The sequence below is a fragment of the Tamandua tetradactyla genome, chromosome 7 (genome assembly GCF_023851605.1).
Source record: "Tamandua tetradactyla isolate mTamTet1 chromosome 7, mTamTet1.pri, whole genome shotgun sequence".
Classification (NCBI taxonomy): domain Eukaryota; kingdom Metazoa; phylum Chordata; class Mammalia; order Pilosa; family Myrmecophagidae; genus Tamandua; species Tamandua tetradactyla.
Genome location: NC_135333.1, coordinates 23166357 through 23189451, shown reverse-complemented (window position 1 = coordinate 23189451; position 23095 = coordinate 23166357). Strand labels below are relative to the sequence as shown.

The 23095-nt window shown below is 42.7% G+C and overlaps 1 protein-coding gene across 1 annotated transcript in view; it reads right to left on the bottom strand.

Annotated features, from left to right (window-relative positions):
* The window catches only part of RFX4 (regulatory factor X4), a 141858-nt gene that overhangs the window by 78616 nt on the left and 40147 nt on the right, over positions 1-23095 (bottom strand). Inside the window, exon 4 of the mRNA XM_077168613.1 lies at positions 15640-15763. Coding sequence (XP_077024728.1) covers positions 15640-15763 — 124 coding nt within the window. The remainder of the gene's footprint in view (positions 1-15639; positions 15764-23095) is intronic.

The following is a 23095-nucleotide window of genomic DNA, read 5'->3' as shown; positions in this document are numbered from 1 at the left end:
GTGCCCGTGGGCAAGTTATTTAACCTTGAAGTGACTCAGTTTGTTCACATATAAGATGAAAATGATAATAACACCTACCATAAAGAACACTTGAGAAAATGTTAAAAGTTAATGCATGTAAATGATTTACAACGGTGCCTGGCACTTACTCAATAAACATTAGCCATTGTTACCACTGATTGCCCTGATGACTCATTCCCTTTTACTTCCAGGGACTGTTCTCCTGCGTCCAGCCAAATTCCTCTCCTCCCGGCTACTAGCCTTGGTTAGAGGGAGCCAGCCTGCAGGCTGTTCTTCAGGAAAGAGATGCTGTCGCTGATTTCCCACTGGTAGGGCATGAAATTGGGGTGCTTTGTCTAGATGTTAGGGGTGGAATTTTATCGATTCTACCCACACCAATACACTCATTGACTGATTTACTCATTCATTCAACATTTATTGTGACCCTACATTCGTTTTTTTTGAACTTGGATATATTTTTATTTAACTTCTCTGTGCTTCAGTTTCCTCATTTAAAGACTGGAGAAAGATTTCTATAGGAATCTAAGGAATAGGTGATGGTGTCTTCAACTAATCTGGAATCAGTAGAATGGAAAAAAGTGGACCAATTGGAGAGAAATTAAGAACCTGGGAGGGGTAGCATGAAGATTGACCATTTCTGTACTTTAGGAATTTGTCTCCTTGTAAAGAACAGATGGGAAAGCATTTTCTCATCTGAAAATGAGTGAAATAAGAAGCAAGCTTCATAGAATGGTTAGCGAATCTAATGAGATAACATCATGAAACCAATTGGGAAATAAAAAGAGTTTTAGAGCTGGTTTCCAGGCCCCTCAAAACCCAAGCTTCTCACTTCGTCTACGTCCCTCTCAAATTATCATACCTCAAATCTGATGCACTCTTCAAGATGGATCTGAACCATGGGTCAGTGATCGTGCTCTCTGAGCACTCTGCCCATTAGGCATTCTAAGACCGCATCAAGGCTTGGGGCCTCTTCATCCTTGGTTCTATCAATCTATGGCCAAGTAGACCTCCAGACTTTCATCACATAACTGGTTTCAGAGCCAGGATTGGTTGCAGCTATCTACAAAGGTATACTGCTGAACAGATATAAATATGCCAATAAGGATAGAGGGAAGGCAAGAGGTGAAAACAAAGAAAAATGGAGCCAGAGAATTCTGCACATTGGTTAAAAGTGGGTTATTATTTGATTCTGAACTTCCTACCCACCCAAGCAAAGAAGATACTACAATCAGTTACAAGAGTCCCAATACCCACAAGATAAAAGCATATTAGCTGTTTAAAAAGAGCAGAGATTTTCCTGATATTTATGTCTGGGAAGTTTGTCCTGTGCAAATGAATGCAACAGTAAAATACTGGGGTTAGCCCTCTGATATTAGCAGAACTTTTAAAAATTATAATAAACAGTGTTGTCACAGGTGTGGTAAAACCGACATCCTCATAGGTTGCTGACGACATTGTTTATTAGTATAATCCTTCTCAAAAGTATCGAAAATATAAACCAAGAACCACAAAATATTCATATGTTTTGATCTACTAATTCCAAGGAAGTAATCTAAATAAGGAAAAACTATGTGCAGGACTACTAATGAGAGTGAGAAATTGGAAACAACATAAATGTCCAAAGAAAAGGAACTAGTTAAATTAATGATAGGGAATATGCTAGATAAGATTTACGTAGTCATTAAAAATGATGGTAATAAAAACATAAAAATGCTAATGACATAATGTTAAATGAAAGAGCAGACCTCAAAAATATAATAATATTATAATTTTTATATATACAGGTATAGGAACCAAAGGGAACATAGAAAAATAAAAAACTAATGTCAGTTGGAGTAGTAGGGTTGTGGGTGGAACAACCCCCTTAGTGTCTGTGTACTAAAGCTGAATTTTTTTCAAATAGGAAAGGACTTCCTGACTAGAACCATTCCTAATTGACAAAAAAATTCAAGATAATCTTGAAAAGCATAAAAAGTCTACCAAAAAGGTTATAATGGGTTTCTTTTCTTTCTTATTTTCTTTATCTTTGTTAAACATAAATCAGTCCCTATTTCCTACAAACAGTATTACATTAAAAAAGAAAGCAGCATTGTTTCATTTGGTTGTTAAGCCTTATTATTATTTGATTTAAGAGAATGAGCACAGTTTTGTTTTTTTTTCTAGTGTTTGTCCACTTGGTATCCCTCATAATATCCAGAGGGCCAACAGGCCAAACTCCTGATACCTGGCCCTATACTAAGCTGCCAGTGGCCTCAGACTGGTCTACAGCAGGCCAAAGGGCCACTGAGAAATGAGGACAGGACTTTTGACTTGTTCCTCTAGGAGGTAAGAAAATGCATCATCAGTCTGTTTGTAATTCTTTGTACTGTGGTCTTATGGAATTTTCAAATTATATTTGCATACATGAGCCCCATGCTCCATCCAAAAGACTATTTCATGTTGCTCAACTCTATGCAAACTTCACAGCCTATGGACCTCATGTCTCCCTGCAGTTTTCCTTCCCTCCTCGCAACTCGTGCCCTCAAAATACCATGTGCCCAGCATAGATGCCAATCCTCCATGAAGCCTTTCCCAATTCCCTGGCTGGGTAAGAGCTCTTTTTTTGTCTAAGCCATGATTGCATTTGCCAATTCCAATCTGTGATCAAGCTCCATCCTTCTCCCTCTTGAATAGATCCTGACTCTATCCACATCGTCCCATCTCCATCAGTCCCAGCCACCATCATCTCACACCTGGACTGCAGCAATGGCCCCCTAATTATCCCTGGTTTCAGTCCTGCCCCACTGCAAACCACTTCTTCAGGATGCCTCTAGGCCAAGTCCAAACCCCGACTTAGCATGGCTCACCAGGTCTTGCCTGATCAGCCCTTGCCTTCCTTCTGGCCTCACTTCTCCTCTCCAAATTTTAAAAATTTCTTTCAAGTTTCAGGAATGCACAGCGCTCTCTCTTATTCTGGCCTTTCCCACAGGCTGTTCTCATTGTCCAGAACCCTCTCCCTACGCCTTTTGTCTACCTAATGTCTATTCATCCTTCAAATCTCAACTTCTACCTCATTTTCCCTTGGAAATCTTCCCTGGGCCACTCATTAGGTTTAAGTGACCATAGTTATGGTCCATGGAATCCTCATATATAGTCATCGGTTTGCTCAGCCCTCCAAACTCTTGACCTCAGCCTATATGACTATATGAAGTAGATCATTAGTATCACTTTCTAACAGTCTTCCCCACGTTCAACAAACTGCAGGCTTGATAACCATATCGACTATATAATGGTAGATAGCTTGGACTCATCCAACAACAAATAATTTACGGAGTTCCTACTATATGCCAGACATTTTCTTAGGCATTGAGGGATACAATACAGAGCAAAACAGAAAGAACCTCTTCATGAGTCTTACATTCCAATGGGGGAAGACCAAACAGAAACAAATGAAAAAATCAATATGGCTTCTATCAGATAAGTGCTGCTGGGTGAGGGGAATAAGGAATGCACAGGTGGGGTTGTTATTTTATTTAGGGTGATAGAGACTCAGTGATAATGCTGGTGTTTGAGGAGTGACCTGAAGGGAGTGACGGAATGAGCTTTGTAGCTATGTGAGAGAAGAAATTTACAAAGGAAGAGAACAGCCTATGCAAAGACCCTGGGGCAGAAGCTTGTTTGATGTGGTTCAAAATCGGCAAGGAGGCCAGTGTGGCTGGAGCACAGCCAGAGCACGGGAGGAGATGACTCTGGGAAGGCTGGGAGGAGTTGATGGGGCATGGTTCATCAGGGCCTTGCAGGCCATTGTAATCATATCTCCCTTTCCTCTGAGTGATTGGGAAGACTTCAGAAGGTTTTAAGCAGGGAAGTGGGGAACAAGATCTGACTTACCTTTCAAAACGATCACTCTGGTTGCTGTGTGGAGAATTGACTGTAGGGGGCAAGGGTGGAAGCAGGGAGACCAGTCAGAGGCTATTGCAGAAGTCCCAGGCGAGAGATAATGTGGCTCAGATTAATTCATTGGTTAATACACGACAGAAAGCATAATCAAATCATTCCTCTTTTACTGACCATGGAAGTCGTTTCAAGTGTGGGTTAATGTAAGTAACGCTATGATCAATACCTTTATTCTTGATAAAATAAAGGGCATAAAGGCGGCTATTCTTATTGTTGCTGTTTTGTTTGTTGTTTCCCTCAGAATAGTTTCTCAAATGTGGAACATCTTGATCAAAGGGGAGGAACATCCCAAGGCTCTTAAAACACAGTCAAAATCCTTTCTGTAAAGTGAAGGAGGGTATTGTCGCTTTAAAAAAAAAAAGTGCTAATTTTAAAAACTAAAAAAGACCTTTTGCTCTTGTTTCCAGTTGAGCATCAGGTTTCCTCATCTATAAAATGGGGAGAACAATACTTGCTCAGCTTGTTTCACAGGGTTGTGGCAAGGTCAAAGGAGTTAAAGAATGGGTACGGAGCTGTGGTCTGCGGGAAGGAAGGCTCTTCTCCTGGGGCTTCCTTAGCTGCTATAGGGGAAGGGTGGGGGGCAAGGGCTCCACCTGAACAGGCCTTTATAATAAGCCCATTGGCTGGAGGGAAGAAGCGTGACCAGCTGCCAGGGGCTGGAGCAAGGGAGTCCGCATCCGCCAACACCCCTCTGCGCCTCCTAACTACATCTTCCTCTAACCATCCTTCTTTTCTGCTCATTCTCTTCGTTAAGAAAACTATTACTCTACCATTTGATCCAATTTTCAGTCTTTTGTGGTGTATTGTGGCTCCCCAAACAATATATATGCGTGCATCTGTGAAAATTCTTTAACCTAAAAACATTTGATGGTCAAATCCTCTCCTTCTCCCCTCAGAAGAGAAAAAGGTAATTCCGAATTTAAAAAAAAATCAAGAGGAAAGGAATTTTGTGAAGAGTTGGGGGTGGGAGGAAGGAGGCACTGCTGTACCACATCATATTCTGTCCAAATGGAGGTCAAGACTTTTCCCATTGCCAGCCAAGAAAGGGCTGCTGCAGAGAGCACCTCCTCCTCCTCCTCAGAACAGCAAAAACCTGGGGGAGCAGGGGGCTCGCTTTTTAAAATGTTTCTTATGGGTTGCAAATCACTAATTTTTCTCCTCTCCTTTCACCAAATCATCAACTGGTCCCTGAACGTGAAAGTCTAGCATAATTTAGTTTGAGTCTCAAAATGCAGGGTCGGCTCAACTCCGTGAAGGCTGTTCAATTTTTAATTTCTGGAGCAAGACTCGGCAAACAGTAAAACACTTTTGTGGAGCTGTGAAAGTTGAGCTGCACTGTTTGATAAATGAGCAGACGGGCAGGCAGCCCCTCTTTCTCTTTTTGTATGGCTTCAATGAAGCCTGCCTAAAGAACACCACATGCTGTTCTCGCTACTGATCTAACATTCCGCAACATCCCAGCCTTCCAAATTTCCTTTAATTCCTCGTGAATCCCACTCTTCTCCCTTTCAGCCTGGGCGCACAGGGCTGGGGGTTCCACAGGGCCAGGGGTGGGAAGCAGGCAAGCTCCAGAGCAGTGTTCTCTGGAGCTGTTAGAATTTTTTTTTGGGGTGGTGACAGTCAAGTTATTAATATTCTTCGTCCATTCTTCTCTCCATACAACACATGGCTCCAGGTAGACAGAAACTCAGCCTGTGGGCCACCCCTACAGCATTTTGTAGGTGCAGATTTTATGAAACGTGAGTGAGTTTTGAGCAAATGTTCCCAAAACAACGTAGTCAAACAACTGTCCTTCTTTAAAATACAGAAGGGAAAGGTAAAATTAACCTCTGCTGCGTGAGGAGGCACCACTCATGAAACTAGTTGTTTTACACACAGTGTTAAATTTTATCCTAAAAACAACCCTGGAGGAAAGCATAATGAGCCTCATTTTACAGCCTTAACCAAGGCTGCTGAGATTCACAGATGCTGGCCAGTGGAAGAAGACCCAGGAATCTGTTTCCACTCTTCTTCCTCCTTACCTTGGCAGACATGCACAGGAGCCACACACACGACCATGTGTGAACCTCCTGACGTCCTCCCTCACCTTGTCTCAAGAGCCTGCAGAGCCACACAGAAAAACCAGGTACCACATTATAGACGGGCTTTGATTTTTATCTCAAATTGTATGGTCTCGATCCAACTTGATCCCCAAACTTACTTGTCAAGGACAGCTCTGAAAAAAGGCTTTTGGTAGTATCAAAAATTCAACCCACCCTCAGAAGGCAAAGATTTGCCACCAACAAGAACTGATACAAAAGGAACCCCAATACAATGGAATAAATGTATACACTCCCACACTTTAAAGGAGACAAAACTCATCTATACAGGAAGAGTCAAGTATGCTTATAAAAATAAGAGTTCGTGGGTCTTATTTCAGGGACCATTTGGATATGGGAAAAGAAGAGGGATTTTTCAAGTGGCAAAAATTAGAAATTCAGCACAATGACAAGTTACTACTTTATAACCATATATGGTAGACAATTTATGGCTTCTTTAAAAAATTTTTTTGAACAAGAAAGAGATGGTTAGGGAAAGAGATTAGCCAGAAGGGATTCTAATCTCCACAACTTTAAATCTCAAAGTAGAGTACTGACTTTCTTTTGACAACAAACCTAGTTCCTTTTTCAGAGAAGACAAAATAATTAAACCTGGTGGTCTGAATAAGAATTGTTAAATATTCTAGCTCAATGCTTCTATCTTAAAATGGGTAATTGCCAGAGCAATTTTATAATGCAATATAACTCTATTCATTAAAAAAAATTTTTTTTTTTTTTTTGCAATACCTACTAAGTGCCAGGCACTGGGTGACTGGGTGGTAGGGTGAGGGTAGAATGTACTTCAGGTTCCGCAGGAAATTCCCCAAGAGAAATTTTGAAGCTTCTACAAGAATTTGAAATCTAGTAGAAGTGAAATTTCAAATCACGCCCTTGGGTTGATGAAGGATTCTGTCAAGACCCCCGAGGCTAGAAAGGGAATGCTTCATCTGCTCCTCCTCGAGGGGTAGCAAAGACGGTCACTGCAAGAAATCCAAAACTCCACGTGTGCACCTAGGGCTGCCCTTAGGCTGACTGGATAATGTGTCACACACATGAGTTTGAGAACAGAGAGTCATCACATGCTGATTTAGCTAGACTGAGGTGAGTTACATAAGATACAGGTTAAGTAAAAAATGAAATGATTCTGAAGATGATAATAGGAGGAAAGGTGAGGGTGGTGATGGCAGCGTGTGTGTGAGGTAGGAAATTTTTAGAAGTTATTCTCAAAGTTGTTCAGAAGGAAAAAACCTAGAAGGCTTGAAACATTGAGAGGTTAGTGGTGATGTGTTAAAAACATGATGTATCGAGGTCATAAGATATTGCTATAATAAACTGAAATCATAATTATACTTAACAGGTATTGGGTGTTTGTATTTGCCAGGTGCTATCCTAAGCTGTTTTGCACTCATTATCTCAGCAGTTCTCTCAGTGGTGGCTATCATTATCCCATTTTACAGATGAGGAGATTGAGGCCCTGGAGGATTAAAAAATTGCCTGAATTCCCACAGCTGGTAGTAGAGTAGCTGGGATTCAAACCCAAGCAGTTTGGCTTCAAAACTTTTACACTGCACACTAAGGACATCTGGAATAACAAAATATATAGTCTGGTGTGAAGTCAGACATTCCAACATGGATGCTCAACAGCAGATACCAAAGGTTAAGAAAAATATATGCAAGAATTCAAAACAGAAGAAATTCCATCCATGCACTTAGTTTCTTTCTTTTGAAAATTGGAAGACAACCATCTTTGAAAGATCCTAAGGATGCCCCAACAACACCCTCCCCTGCTGCTCCATCCACGGATGTGCAAGTGACTCTAGATCAAGGCAAGAGGCATGGATGGGCAGGTGTGAAGGACTCTTGAGGTAGAGGCCAGTTATGCAAAACCAGAGGAATCTTTTATCCTCGTTTCTGTTCCAGGTAGGTGTGGCTGCAGATGCACAGGTCCCCCCAAAAACACTCGGCTTTTTCTGCTTTGCTCAAACATTGCCAGCAGGGTGGAGGGAGCCAAATATTCAAGGAAGAGTCACCCACAGCCAAAAGTGCCAATTACTTCAAGTCTTTATCAGAAAAAAGTCAAGATAGAAATAAATGCAATTCATACAAGTGCATCTGTGGCTCCAGCTTCCTCTCCTTCTGTCTCCCTCTTAGTGGTTTCCCTTCTCCACAGAGGGTGTCTGGTGCTTTCTCATTCCACCCAATCCCCCCTCCAACTCCAAGTCTGGGGTCCAGGGCCGGCTGTGCCACTAAACATATGACCTTGGGAAAGTCGTTCAATTCCTGAGCCTGGAAAATGAAGGCTCTTTAGGTCCCCTCAACAGATTAGGTTTGTTCATACTAAGGCGTTAGCAACTAAGTATTAATAACTGATTCTGCTTTGTTCTAGTTGCACTTTTTACAGAGTTAAATAAAACCATTGAGGAATCTGAGACCTCAGCAAGCCTTCAGGGGAGGTGTCTTTACAGGGCTAAATGGCCTTCTCCACATATTCAAATTATACTGTTATAACTGTCTAGTGCCTATCCATAAATCTGTCTCTTTGTGGAAAATTCAACAAATTGCTGACCATAAATAATGTTACCCTCCCACTGTCTTCAGGGATCACATTTTACCACCTATGGTGCTTCCCACGGACTCATAATTTGAGAGTATACCTTAAACTCTTTCAGGATCCTGGACTGTGACATATCGAAGGACCCGTGGATGTCAGAAATGCTCTTACTGGGCTAGAATGGCTGCTTGTCTACCCCTTTCTCCTTTCTAACCAAACCCTAATTTTTATTCCAGTAATGGACTACATTTTCCTGCCTCCTGATAGCCATGGGTAGCCAGTGAAATAAAAGGGAAAATTATTGGGCAGTCTTTTGGGAAAGTTCCTCAAGAGAGCTGCCTTGGCTAGGGTTTTGCCCTTTCTCCCCTTATCCCCTTCTCTCTATCTCCTGCCTGGAATGTGGCCTTTGGTGTCCAGCAGCCACATTCTGGACCATGTGGTGACCTAGAACGAGGAAGCCATCTGTTAAGGATGGCAGAGAATAAAGAGAGAAGGAACCTGGGTCCCTGGCGTTCATGAGCTGTCATACCTGCATGGGTTAGCTTCTCCTGGACATATTTTATATGAAGAAAAGTAAAACCACTAATTCATTTAAGGCATTGTTCAGAGATAGGGAGAAGAAATCTGACCTTGACAACAGAATCAACAATCTTGTCTTAAAATTGGAATAAAATAGCATCTAGTTCACAGGGTGGGTGATGATTAAATGAGATAACGCTTGGCCCAGAGGCTGGCACAGATTCAGGGTTAACAATTATTACGTGAGGATTTCTAGTTGGAAAGTATTTGGGGTGGGCTAGTATGGTGAGGATCCTCATATATCCATAAACTAATGTTTCTATTTGACAGATAGAAGGATTGAAGTTCAGAGAAGGAAAGAAACCTGTCCATGGTGATGTAGTTAGTAAGGGTGATAAATCCTCAAGTCCCGGGCTCAAAACCCATCATTACTGGAAACTTCTGACCTGCTGGCACATGGTCAGCAAAAAATGTCTGTTGAAGAAGACATTTAAATGTCCCTGGAATGCATGTTACAAATGCTTGGAAAACAACCTATTTGTAAGTTAGAGGTACTCTGTTTGCTCAGAAATCTAAGGCCCTGTTTTTCTTTCTGAAAAGACTAAGCTTGTTGGCTAAGCACAATGATACTCCATTTTTGTGCAGAGAGAATCTTCTTTTTTAAGAGGTTCCAAAAGACCAACGGAAAAGCAAAAGAAAGATGTATTTAGTGAAGTTGAAATGCCCACCTCAGCTTCCATGAGTTCTTCAGAGCTGTGGGTTGGGAAGGGGTGCTTAGCATCTAGGCATTTTTGGGGGACCAGCCAGGTCCTCAGGCTGCCCTTTACCCCTTATCCCCTCACTCCTAAGAAGGCAGCAGTTCCCTCCCCTGCATTGTTCCCATCTTGTGTGTTCACTAGCTTAGGAAGCACAGTTGCCACTTGGTTTTGCAGTTATCCATGAACATATGCACTTCTGCAGCTCCCTCCCCTTTGAGGGCAGAGACCCACCTTCTTTGCTCTGTATCCCATCACCCAGCACAGTGCTGGGCCCATAAGAAGCACAAGGTAAATGAATGATAAATCAGTGGTGAATCCAAGGAAGGAAGCAGCAATACTGGAAATACTGGAAACACTACCCAGAATACCCTGGCTGGGAAGATGTAAGGGTATATGTCTCAACTGCCACGATCAGTACACTTGACTCCTGAGAGGGAGACAGGCAGAGACTTCTCTCCCAAATTCCATCATCTGGGAGTTCGCCAGGTGATGGCTAATGACTATGCCAAAGTCAAAAGAATACCTTCTCCCCCACCCCCTACTCCTGAAATCACTGGTTCTGTGTAATTGAGATGGTTAAGATATGGATTGTCGAGCCAGATTGTCCAGGTTCATATTCCAGATCCACCACTGGTATGCAACATTGGGCAAATTACCTAATTTTCCAGGACTGAGTTTACCCATCTGTGAAATGAGGGATAATAAGAGTTGTTTAGAGGATTAGATGGGGTTGATATATGTGAAGTGGTTGCACCAATGTAAGTGTTTGCTGTTGTCAACTTTATGAGGAGTCCATGTATGCCATGCTCTAAATTAGAACTAAACGAATGAGAATTCCTACCATCTACTAATAAGAATTTCCTATTGGGCGATGCAATGGTGGCTCAGTGGCAGACTTCTCGCCTGCCATGCCAGAGACCCGGGTTCGATTCCTAGAGCCTGCCCATGCGAAAAAAAAAAATCCTATTAATAAGGTTGGGCAGTTTAACTGGATATAATGTCAAGTGTAGGCCAAATCTAACTAGTTACCTGTGTTTGTTTCAAATTACAGTTCCACTGTTCTTTAAAAGTCTATTTTACTGCTTCTGTTGGAGAAACAGTGTTATCACTTTGAAACTAGTTTTCTCAGCCTGACGAGCCAGCAGCCGGAGGGGAAGGTCAGGGATTTGTGGAAGACCAGAGCACATCCTCCTCTTCCCCACTGCAGGTCCCCATGCCAGACCTGAGCTGGGAGCAGGCGGAAGAGCTTTGAAGTGGACGTCAGGCTGCAGTTTTAAATTGGATTGAACTGGACTTTTTAATATATATAAAAGAGTCTAAATTATTGAAAAGAGGCCCATGTTCATACAATCGAAAAGCTATTAAACCTGCCATGAAACCATCAGGGGTCAGAAAAGAGAGTTTGGCCTTAGCCTGGGTCAAAGAGCAACTAGAAAAAAGGAACACCATTTCCTGTTTATACCTCATCTAGTTCGGCCTGTTCCATAAGCCACTCATGCCTGTGGGGGCTCATCTGGAGTTTTGAAATCCTCAGACACAACACTGGAGCCACGGGGCCAGTCCTCAGTGAGAGGCAAGACCAGACTAGGGCAGGGTGGGAGCAGTTGGATGGAGATCCACAGGGGGTCTCCTAGACCTGTGACGGGACCCCCACACCCCAGCGGATGGATGATATTCATAGCACAGGCCGCTAACAGTGAGGAGGAGCCTCCAACAGCACCAGCTGGTCAAAGTCCCTGTTGTCTCCTTTCCTGCAACCCACCCACCCTGCCACCACCTCCTACCCTCAACCCTGGAGGAGTCAGAAGAGGAGAAAGGGCAGAACTGACCCCTCTTTCCCAGGGCAAATTCTAAGCTACAAAGAGGGAGATGCTCAGACTTGCACATGACACCGAAGTTTTAAATTGGGCTGAACTGAATGTTTTAATACCTGAGAATGAGTTGTGTAACTATCCAGCCAAAATTGATGTGATGACTGAACATAGTCGGATGCTAAGGGACTCTCCTGTGATGTTGTCAGAGCAGGAAGGCTGGACAGAGGACTTTGAAGGTAGCACTTCCAGGCAAGTACAAATACAGCCAGTTCCCATTTGTACCCTTCCACTCAGCAAAGGTTAGTGGAAAATGGATATAATACCAATTTCATATGGTTATCATAAGGGTTAAAGAAATTCACTTATGTGAAATGATTTACATGGTCCCTGGTGAAGAGAAACAACACAAATCATTCAACCTTCAACAAATACCTGAGGGTCCTCTATATGCTGGATGCTGTTCTGGGTGCTAGGGATACGTAGGGAACTAAGAAGACAAAATCCCTATCCTCATAGACCGTCTATTCTGCAGGAAGGGAAAGACATATACCAGGAACTTATAGCTCATGTATGTCTAGGAGATAGTTCAGGTAGTGCTAGGTGCTATAAAGAAAAAAATATATGGTAAAGCAATAGAGGAGACAGGATGGAATAGGGCCAATTTCAGATAACAATTTCTTCCACTAACAGTGCACTTTACAGTTTTTAAGAACACTCTGTCTCATTTTGTCCAAAGAGTAATTTGGTGAGGGATGTTTCCTGTCTAAAGGTACAGAAATGGGAGCTCAGAGGAGGGTGAAGGGATTCCAAGTCCATGACCTTTCATTACCCTAGGCAACAGCAAAAGTGGCCACAAGACCAGGTCAGCCAGAAGCTTGATCATTCTCTGCAACTCCCAACTTAATTCCGGGACCCAAAGTCAATGTACCGTTTACTGGAAGCTAATGCTTACGCAGCACAGCCGCAGTCTTGGAAAGAGGATTTATATTAAAACCCTACTTGCAGCAGAGCAGTTGCAGCCACCGACTTTATCAAGAGCAGGATCCTAGCAAAGCAACCAGAGAGAGAGAGCTTTACCACTGAGGTCTGTTTCACCTCAGCCCACCTGCAGGCTGGGTGGGGGCACCACCACCAATCTATTTTTTCCCTCCAAAAACCAAACTGAAATATTGACCCTCGCCGGCTCTGAGTTAAAAGTTCACAGATGAATCATGAGTTCAGACCAATCTGCTCAAATAAAGACTGACCATGATTACACCCCAAGGTTTCACAGAACAGCTAGTCCCTTTCTCTTTGGAGATGGCAGCCGCAGCATGCTGAGAGCTCTCAGGAAGGGCTAATGTGTCTGGGATTTCAATGTGACAGGCTCAGTGTGGAACCCTCAGTGGGCACCTCCTTCAAGGGCAGCCCTAATTCCCAATGCATTTGAAATCAATGCCAAGACATCGATGAAGAGCTTTTGCATTTGTGCTTTTAAGACCATTAGAATATTTCCTTGCTTTTGGAGTGAAGATGAGATGGGGTTTGGATGCCTTGTTAATGACTATTTTGGAACATCTGGCACTGAAATTCTTCCGAGGGAGGAAACAGTTACTGTTTGGGAAAATATTTTGAAAACCCAGTTGGGATAAGTGACACCTGTGGGCACAGATGCCAGCAGGCACCAAGGATCTGAGAACAGAGGAAATTTGATGTGGTTGTCCAAAGAATGAGGGGGAGAGAAGAGGGAGGGGATACAGAAGGGAGGCAGAAGAGGAGAAGTAAAGCGGAGAGAGCACAGAGTGGCTGGGACTAGTTGTGGGAAACGGGGTGGGGGGTAGGGGGTGGAGGGCGGGTCATGTGTTCTGCTGCGGGAGGCTGAAGGGCTCTTCGAGATGGGGTATTTGCTCCATAGGACTCCATCTGGGATGTAACCCCCTCCACTAAAGTTCAGTCTGCTAAGTTCACAAGTGCTTTCTGGGGACTGTGGAATGAAAAGCAAGGAGGAGGCTGGGTTTCATCCCTGGGTCACTGTGGAATAGAGCAGGCTGTGACGTTGGGCAGGTTCTATTCTATACTGTTCAGTATGATATGCCTCCTAGGCACCTGTGATTACTGAGCACTTGACATGTGGCTGGTACAACTGAGGAACTGAAGTTTTCATTCTGTTTAATTTTAATTATGCTAAACAACCACATTTGTAGCATATGTGGAAACAAGGGTCCCAGGTCAAATCTTGGGGCAGGCTAGAGGCTGAAAATTGGGATGGAACTAGGGAGCAGGGGTGGGGGTGGGGAGTGGATAAACTGCATTTAACCAGATCATGAAGTCAAGGAAACCCCCAGCTGTCAGCAGGGTTACAAAAGTATTTGAGAATAAAGGAATAGAGTCCTTACACAGGCAAATTGAAATTTCTAGAAATGGTAAGGGTTGGTTTTTGCAGAATCTAAGCTACTAGTTATTTGTATCTCTATATAAACATCTTGTAGAGAATTCATAAGAGCACATGGTAGGTGCTTAGTAAATATTTGTTGAGTTAATGGATGACTGAGTGAACCTTACGTCATCTCATCGACATCATCTCCCTTGAATCTTGCAACATCTCCATGAAGCAGGGAAGGGTTAATTAATTAACCATCCCAGAGCTGAGAAGGCTGAGACAGCTGAAGCCCAGAGAGGTTAAGCGTAAGTCCAGGAGAATCAGGATTCCTGAGGCTTCATCGGGGCTCAGCAGTTTGGCAATTGTGAGGGTCATTTGGAGGCAAGTGAGTGTTCCAGGACTGCAGACCCGGGACCAAGCTCTGTTATCACACACATTCATGGCGTACTCTACCTTCTCCCACCCACTGAGGAAACAAGTCGACCCCTAGGCTGTGAGCCCCTCCAGGGTTGGGCCATCTCAGGCTTCTTCCTGGGTCCCCACTGTCTAACATAGTGCCTCCCACACAGCTGGTCTCAGCAAATACCGAAGAAGAATACATGAAATAGCAAAGGCAGTTTCCCCACTGACTTTTTTAAAAATTCTTTTCATATTGGGTAAAAAGCATTAATTCATCACAAAAACCATTTTCCCCTCCCTAAGTCACTACAGAGCATCTTCCCATTTACTGAGTGGAGCTGATTCTCAGCCACCCTGTTTTTGAACACTCCAAGGGGGTTGGCTCAGGCCTGACACTCCTCTTTGTTGTTGTTTTTTTTTCCTCTGATGATCTATCTGTCAAGGATCTGAAAAGGAAATACTTGGACCTTAGGATGCTGACCTCTTCCTGCCATTTCAGTTCTTTTCACACCTGCACTCAGAAAGCTAATAACGAGCAGTGGTGTTGAATAAGCCAGTGTATTTTTGTTAGCAAATCCACTAAAAAGCATACCCAGAACAAGGATGCAATAAAAGGAGGAAGAGTTTAGATGTATTGAATTGGACATTTCGGATAAAAATTTATTTTCATCCAAATAAATAAATGATCAGTCTAAAGAATATGCATCAGCTTTCTGTGGCCTATTATATATGAATGATCAGTGAGAACAATTTTTTCTAGACACAGCTCAAAGTGTGACATACAGTTTAATCATAGCATAGAGTGGGAACTATTAGGCTTGAGGTTATATTTCAAATAGTACCATCCCCCAGCCAGGGACTCCCAAACCTCAGATCGAATGATTCAAGGCCATTTCCTAGTTTCTCCTAAGTCGGCACATTAGTAAGCCAAGCAGTTTTTCTATTCCAGGCTCATTAACATACACACAAGGCACCTGTGAGTTCAAGAGTTGCTTCTCAGAGAAAAGAAGTTACTTTCTGCAAATTAAGAACTGAGGAAGTTCAGAGGAGACATTTGCCTCTTTTTGACATTTCTGAATTGTTTTAATTTGTTTACAGCAAATTATTTCGGTAACTTGAAAAAATAATTAAGATGTTTTAAAGTGATTAACAGCCATACTTAAAAGGAAAAGAAAGGAAGAAGCCTGGTGAGGCTGGGACTCACCTTTCCAAAGCTGGCAGCATTGACAGGTTGGGTGTCGTTCTTCTCGCAGAAATCCAGGTAATGCATGTAGAGGGCGCTGCGAGGAATGCAGACCCCTTCTGCAATCTCGTAGTTCTCCTCCAACCTGGAGAAACAGATGCCCAAAGAGCAAAGGTGACCAATGACTTACCTGCCCCATTCAAGAAGAGTCTATTCTTTCTAGTTCCCCTCCAGAGCGAGGCAGTGCTTGGAAATAACGCTCTTCCTACCAACGGGGTAGCCCAGAAAGACAAAGCAATCTGACTGGCATCATGCATGGAGGGGATAGGATCCAAGGTCAATTTTCCAGTTCAAATTCCCAGTCCCTCTCCCCTGTGCTGTTGTTGGCCTTGCCCCGTTCTGGGTGGATCAGGTTCCTCTAAAACTCCAAAAACTATACAGGACCTCGCAAATAACCCACTCAGCCAGGCCTCGGATCACACACCCACATGCTTAGCCACTTCTAATGGGTAAGAGGCAAAGGATGCTGGTGTCAACATCTTGTATCTTCTTGGCTGAGAAGAGCAATGGGATGGTCTGGGAAACCAATGCCCCAGGAAAGGCTGAACAGCTGGACAGCTACTAACCCACTGACTGAAGGGAACTTTCATGACCACAGTAGAGCATTAGGCCTCAAGATTTCTTTAGGATCACCTGCTCCTCTGCTTTATTAGGATTTATGGTGTTATGCCCTTTGCTTTCTTAGTAAGCACAGTTAAGGGTTAAGGGTAAGAACTCTTCATCTGCTTTCACATCCCAGCCTTGCTACTTCCATGTTTGCAACCTTGGGCAAGCTCCTTAGCCTCTGGCCTGTTTCCTTTAAAGGTTATTGTAATGACCAGATGAGGTGACATGACACGCACCCAGCATGGTACCTGTGGCATGTGGTAAGCACTTAGTAGATGTTAGACATCATTGTCCTTCATTCTTCCTTTTTGGGTGCTTATTGTCCAGATTTTATGCTCGATATTGGGGACATAAAAGCAAACTAGATAAAGTTTGTCTTTTTTCTTTTTTTAAATTTAATCCAAACATTAGAACTTGGGAATCTGAACGAATCCTGTCTCCTTTCTCACAGACACATTGAAAGGTTAAACTCCAGTTCCAACAAAACTGCTGCAGTACACAGCAGTTTGAGGATTCTCTTTGGGCCCTGCCTCTGGAGTCTTCAGAGTTCAGTGAACTCACCCATGGGAAATATTTCTCCTTTGATCATGAGTTGGATTTTAGGAAACAACCCAAAGTCATTTAGAACCAAGACTGGGGGATAAAGTGACTGGAATAATCCTTTATCCCCCCAATTTTTGGGGGGTGGGGGGGGTGGGGTCAAAAAGAAGGCATGATTCTAAAGCAATGAAATAAACGTCTTCCAGCAGCTTCTCACTCCCTCTGAGGGAACTTGCCAAAGAAGTGGTTCAGCAATGTTGTAACTGGGGTAGAATGAGGACACGGCCTCCCAAGGTGGCCACTTGAAAGGACAGCACTCATTTGGCTGTGAAGTTCTGACACACAGTTGAAAGAATATCAGCTCAATCATTTCATAGTCAAACCCCATGGATGAATACAGCTTTAGGGTCACTCGGATAAATCAAGTGCCCTGATGCTGAATGGTTTCAGGTCATCTCATCCACTCCCCCTCTTCTGGGAAGGGAAACACTGAGTAACTCCTGGTGCATTTTAGAAAGGTTCCAGGAAATCGTTTATGCAATCCTTTCTCAAAAACAAATCCTTGAGGCTGGGATAGTGTCTGATTCATCTCTGCATCGTTGAAGACAAGCATATTCTTTCACACATAATAGCTCAATAAGTGTTCAATGGATAGATTTTTTTCCAGTCATTTATTTATCCAACAAATATTTATTGATCTCTTATCACACACCAGGCACTGGGGATACCATAGTGAGCAAATAGCCCTTGTTTGTTTCACACAGTGAAGAGATTAGTGATGGACAGATAGAGGAAGACATGGTAATCTTTATCTCAACAGATATTTACTGAATGGCTATGCTGTGCTCTGAATGTTGAGGAAACAGTGGTCAACAAAACAAAATCTCTGTCCTTAAAGGGTTTACATTCTAGGGCATGTGTCCCTGATATCATAAACTGGAACTCTAAACCTTCTTGTGGGAAAATGGATTCACATAGAGATGAGCTTTTTAAAGATTGACCTAAACTTAAGGTCCAGTATAAAGTCAGCCCATACTAATGCAAGATGTTAATTATAGGAGTAATTATGTGGGGGGTCGGGTGGGTTTTGGTATATGGGAATTTGCTATACTTTTTGTGCGATTTTTTCTGTAATCTAAAACTTCTCTAAAAATAAAGTTTATTATTAAAATAAAATCACCCTGCTAGGTTAGGCTGGACCCCTACCTGCCATTCACAATATTGTTTCTCTATAAAAATGAGTTGAGTTCCAAATAACCAGCTTACGCAGATATATAGGGGTTGTCAGAGTAAGACAGCCATCAAAAACTTGGGTCTACAACACATGCTTTGTTGGCTTGAACAGCTTTGGCTCAACTTTTAAATTCAGGACATTTCACCTAAGAATGTGGATTTCTGTCTTCTTCTGAAAAAGCTGCCATTTGGCAACACTGGGCCCATATTCCCACATGACAATAATTGGCTCGTGCCATGTGTGCCCTCAAGTTGGCTACAGTTTTCACTTCTCCCTGTTTTTCTTATACCACTCTACTCTCTGTTCCTCTTCTGGCACGTTGGCATAAGGCACAATCTGTGTCCCAGTTGACTTTGCAGTCTATTTGGGGAAGATAATGCATAAGAAACAGAATATTTTAGTACTATAAACTATCAACCCTATGTGCAAGTTGAAGGTGAGAGGTTGGAGATATTAGTGCGGAGATGAGAGTAGATAATTAAGGTTTCATGGAGGAATTTTCTTTTTGTATGCTGTATGGCATTTCATTGTGTTTCCATGTGAGTATCCCATAATTGCAGCTCCATTTGTTGTTTAAATTTTGTTTTGCTTGTTTATTTTCTGTGGAGTGCATGGACTGGGAATCGAACCTGGGTCTCCCACGTGACAGGCAAGAATTCTACAACTGAACTGCTCTTGTGCCCCCAGGACTAGAACTTTTTAATGATAAAGCTCTTGCTAGTGCCAGGTACTAGGTACCCGTTATTTCATTAGATCCTTATAATAACCATATGAGGTAGGTATTACATCCATGTTTCAGATGAAGAAACAGAGGCTCAGAGAGTGGAACTCATTTGCCCATAGTCATGCAGATGGCAAATAGGACAGACTGTCACTCCAAACCACTGTGGTGGATGGAGGGGCTACCAGGCAAGAGGAACTTCATAGATAAGAGATGAAATAGCAGGTGCTTTGGATGATGTAGATGCGGACCAAAGTGGAGGGGTGGGCTCTGAAGGGAGTACCTAAAAGGAAAGAACTGTACTGGGGAGAATCAGCAGATCTTTAAGTACCACAGAAAAGAAAATGGCCCGGCCTAAGAGTTTACCAAGCCCAATATAGTTGTATATTCCTGACTTAAGGGGTTACTAAGAAAAATGTTACTTTCCAAGTGTTTCTGGAATGCTGTAGGAATGAGAATATGTCAACAATAAAAACAACATTAACTTAAAGTTTAATATGTTCTATTCACCAGCAGTGGATTAAGAATAAAAGGATGGTAAAATAAAACACAAGAGTCAAAGGTTTCCCCTTAGACTACTGAGAGGTCCATAACATTATTTCCTTAAAATAGTTTCACGTCAACATTTTAGACTACTCTTTTGTGGAATATTTTCCAGCCTCATGCATATGCAATTTGGGCAGCTGGAACTTTGTGCATTACAAGCTCTGGGGAGGACTAAAGTATCCCTCTTTGCTTACCTTTGTTAATAATTTCCTAAAATTTATTTTGGCCAGAAAAATCAAGGGACAAATCCAACCAACGTGCATTTCAAACCACTCAGATAATTCATCTTACATGTAGAGCATGAGGCTTTAAAATGATGGGAAGCCAATTAAGATTCTTTTTTAAGCATAGAGTGGGATGATGAAATGTATCGCTTAGCAAGGTCACTGGTACCTCTATACTGGGTAGACCAGGTGGACTAGGAAAGCCTGGTATGTGGTGGCTGATGAGTTAATATCTGTTGAATAAATGAATGAATGAATGAGACCAGTTAGAAGGCACCACAATAGTCAGGCAAGAAATGATGGAGAGTGAAGTGAAGAACTGGCCGTGGGGGCAGAGACAACAGTTGGGGTGCGAGTCTCTTTCATGCTGCTAGATGTCGATGGTGGGGGCAATCAAGGAAAGTGCCAGGGTTCCTAACTGGATGGGCTGAATGGACAAACAGAATGATTACAAACACCGGAGAGGCAAGTTAGGGGGGAGATGACTTTCAAAGTTAGCATAGTGCAGTATAAAGAGTACGGTTATGTCTGTGGTCAATTCCTGACTCCTCCACTCCTTAGTTACTTCACTTAACCCCGTGTGTTGGGTTTGTTGTTCTTGTGCCTTGTTTGCTCACCACATCTGGCCAAGAGAGCTAATAGATCAAGGTCAAAATACATCACATTAGATGAACCCATAGCAGCAGCAGACTGAATCAGCTGGGTTTAATTCACAGTTCACAAAGGCTACGCTAATTAAGCAGTTACCTGTAAAAGGCTGGAGACTTCTAAAAAACTACATTTCTACCCATGTTTTGTTCCTCTTTCACCACAAGGTATCTAGGTGGTTTATGACTATGAAGCATTTTAATAAGCTCTATGAAGGAACAGATGTAATTGGCATGGAAGGGCAACTTTGATGCTTGATGAGTTTGTACAGGAATAGTATCATGACATCTTTCCCCAAACCTCCTGAATCCACAGGGTCCGTGTGTGCGCTATATGTTGCTAATTGGAATGTTCACTTCCCTGACCAAGGCATGGCAGAAAGAAAGGCAGTTAATTATTTCTCTTATATCTTACGAAATTTTCTCTTCTCCTCCTCTCTTTTAGAGGACATCATTAGTCTGACATGGTGAACAATGCTCCATTATACCTGAATTTTTTTAATGATCAAAAAAAAATTTTCCCCACTTCCTCCATTTTCGTATCTTCTATTTAACAACTTGATCATATTTGAATTGAACCGATCCTATTATGGAGAGATAATGAACCCAGTCTGCTAGCTAACGTGAGTCATTATCCATGGTACACATCTTTAAAAGGACCTCCTCACAAGGTTTCAGCATGTGTCAGCCTAGGGCACATCAAGGAAGCTTTGCATCAGCATTTTACAATGAAGAGCAAATGTCACCGAGCCAAGCATAATTCTCCCCTCTGTTCTCCTTTTAGACCTATGTCTTCTTAAATGCACACAAAGGCTGTCAGTTCAAAGTGTCCGCTTCTCAACGCTTTACAGACATATCTAGAACAGAAACTTTTTTTCTATTTTACCAAAAGAAAACAGGAGTTTAAAAAGTTTTTGCTGAATTTAATAACTTCTCACTGAGGCTGTCAGTGAGATCTGACTGTTAAAATTGAGGGGGTGGGAAACCTTGCTAAGTAATCAGAGCATGGCAGTAGTCTCAATGCTTTCATAGTTCCCCTTTGCTTCCCCACAGAAGTTCAACTTCCTCACCCTGGCATCCGAGGCCCCCATTGCCCACCACCTGACAGCTCCTTCAGCTTTCTCTCGCCCTACCCCTTACATGTACACTTCTCTCCTGCCAAGTGAACTGTTTACTGTTCTTCAAAATCATCTTGCCCCATGCCACCTCTGCTCATATTCTGTGGTCACTCTACCATAGAGGATGACCCTCTGTCCCCACTGGGTCTACCTTCCAGGCTCAACTCAAATTTCCCTTCTAGGAAACATTTAATTCCCACCCAGCCCCATCTGCTAATCACTCCTTAAACATTTCTTCCTTAATACATTCACTTATTCATTCTTTTGATACATATAGAGTGTTGCAATGTTCTAAACACCAGAAACCATGTTGTGTCTAGAGTAGAGAGCATTTTGATGGAGAAGACACGTCCCCTGCTCTTAATAACCTCCCCACTCTCCCAGGATTGCTCAAGTGCTTCCGACCTTTTTATGGTTCTAACAGCCTTAATCCAGAGACAGCAGCATATAGTATTGAGATGCACCGATTTTTTTAGAGTCAGGGGTCAATGAGTTAGATTCTTGCACACCACTTAACAAGCAGTGCAATTTAGGACAAGGTATTTGTACTCTCTGATTCTTGCTTCTTTCAATTGCAAAATGAAAGAAACAATATCCCCCTCACAAGGTTGCTGTGAGGACCCAACAGGACTCCATACAAAGCCCTCAGCACTCTAGCTGGCATATGGTGGACACTCAATGTATGATGACAACGATTAGTATTATTCTATGTTACTGCAGAACATTCGGTAATGTTTTAGTTCTTAGACTGAAATAATCCCTGCCACCGAAGGCAGGGATCAAATCAAATTCTTATTGATATTAGCATAGTTCCTAGCACTATGCGCTGAACATAGTTGGCAAACACTGAAGAAGGAAGGCGGGGAAAGGAGAGAAGGAGGGAAGAAAAAGAATGCAGGCTTTTGCACAGATCTAGAGACTCTGGTTTTGTCTTAAATCTTAAATCCCAGGATAAAGAAAAGCCTAGTTAATATTAACATATTTGACTTATATTTTCAAGCACTTACTCTGTGCCAGGGATGTTCATATTTGTTATCACCACCCCACAGGGTGAATAACTTTTTCCCATGATAGGAAAGAAGAAATGGACTGTTGGGGGCTTGCCCAAGGTCTCCTTGCTGGGAAAAGCCAGGCTCAGAGTCCAAGCTCAGGCATGATGCTGCTAATACTCTTACTGTGTGCTAGGGATGGTGTTCATTTAGGCAGTCAGTCAGCCAGTCAGTCCACATACATTGAGCACCTACTATGTGCCAGGCACCACAGAATGCAGCAGGGAAAAAGAAGATGTGATCCCTACCCTTGCCTTTAAAAAGCCACAATTTACCAGAGAGAAGATTAGAACCAACGAGAGAACACCATCAGTTGACAAGTACAAAGTGGTGGGGTTTGGCTTGTGCAGGCTCTGGCTAGTTCTGAGCCTGAGTCTGCAAAAGGTCCAAACAAAACAAGCAAACAAGAAAACACTCCATTTCATTAAACAACAGCAACAAGTTAAGTCTGTTATGTGCGGCCGGGTAGACAAACCAATCCAAAATATGTTCGGGTGGACCCTGACGTTTTGTTTGAGGGGTCTTTTTGGGAGAGTCCAGTACTTCCTCCCTACTCCCTGTACAGTGAAGCAGTGATCCTCTGTGGTGCACAGTCACCTGCCTTGGTCCCCCCTCTTTAGTAGGGGTAATATTCTGACCTTATGGGACTGCAAAGGTTTTTGTGAGAATTAAACACATTCCTTCACCAGCTCGTGCTGGTGAATCACCTGGCCAAGCTAACACAGCCAACTT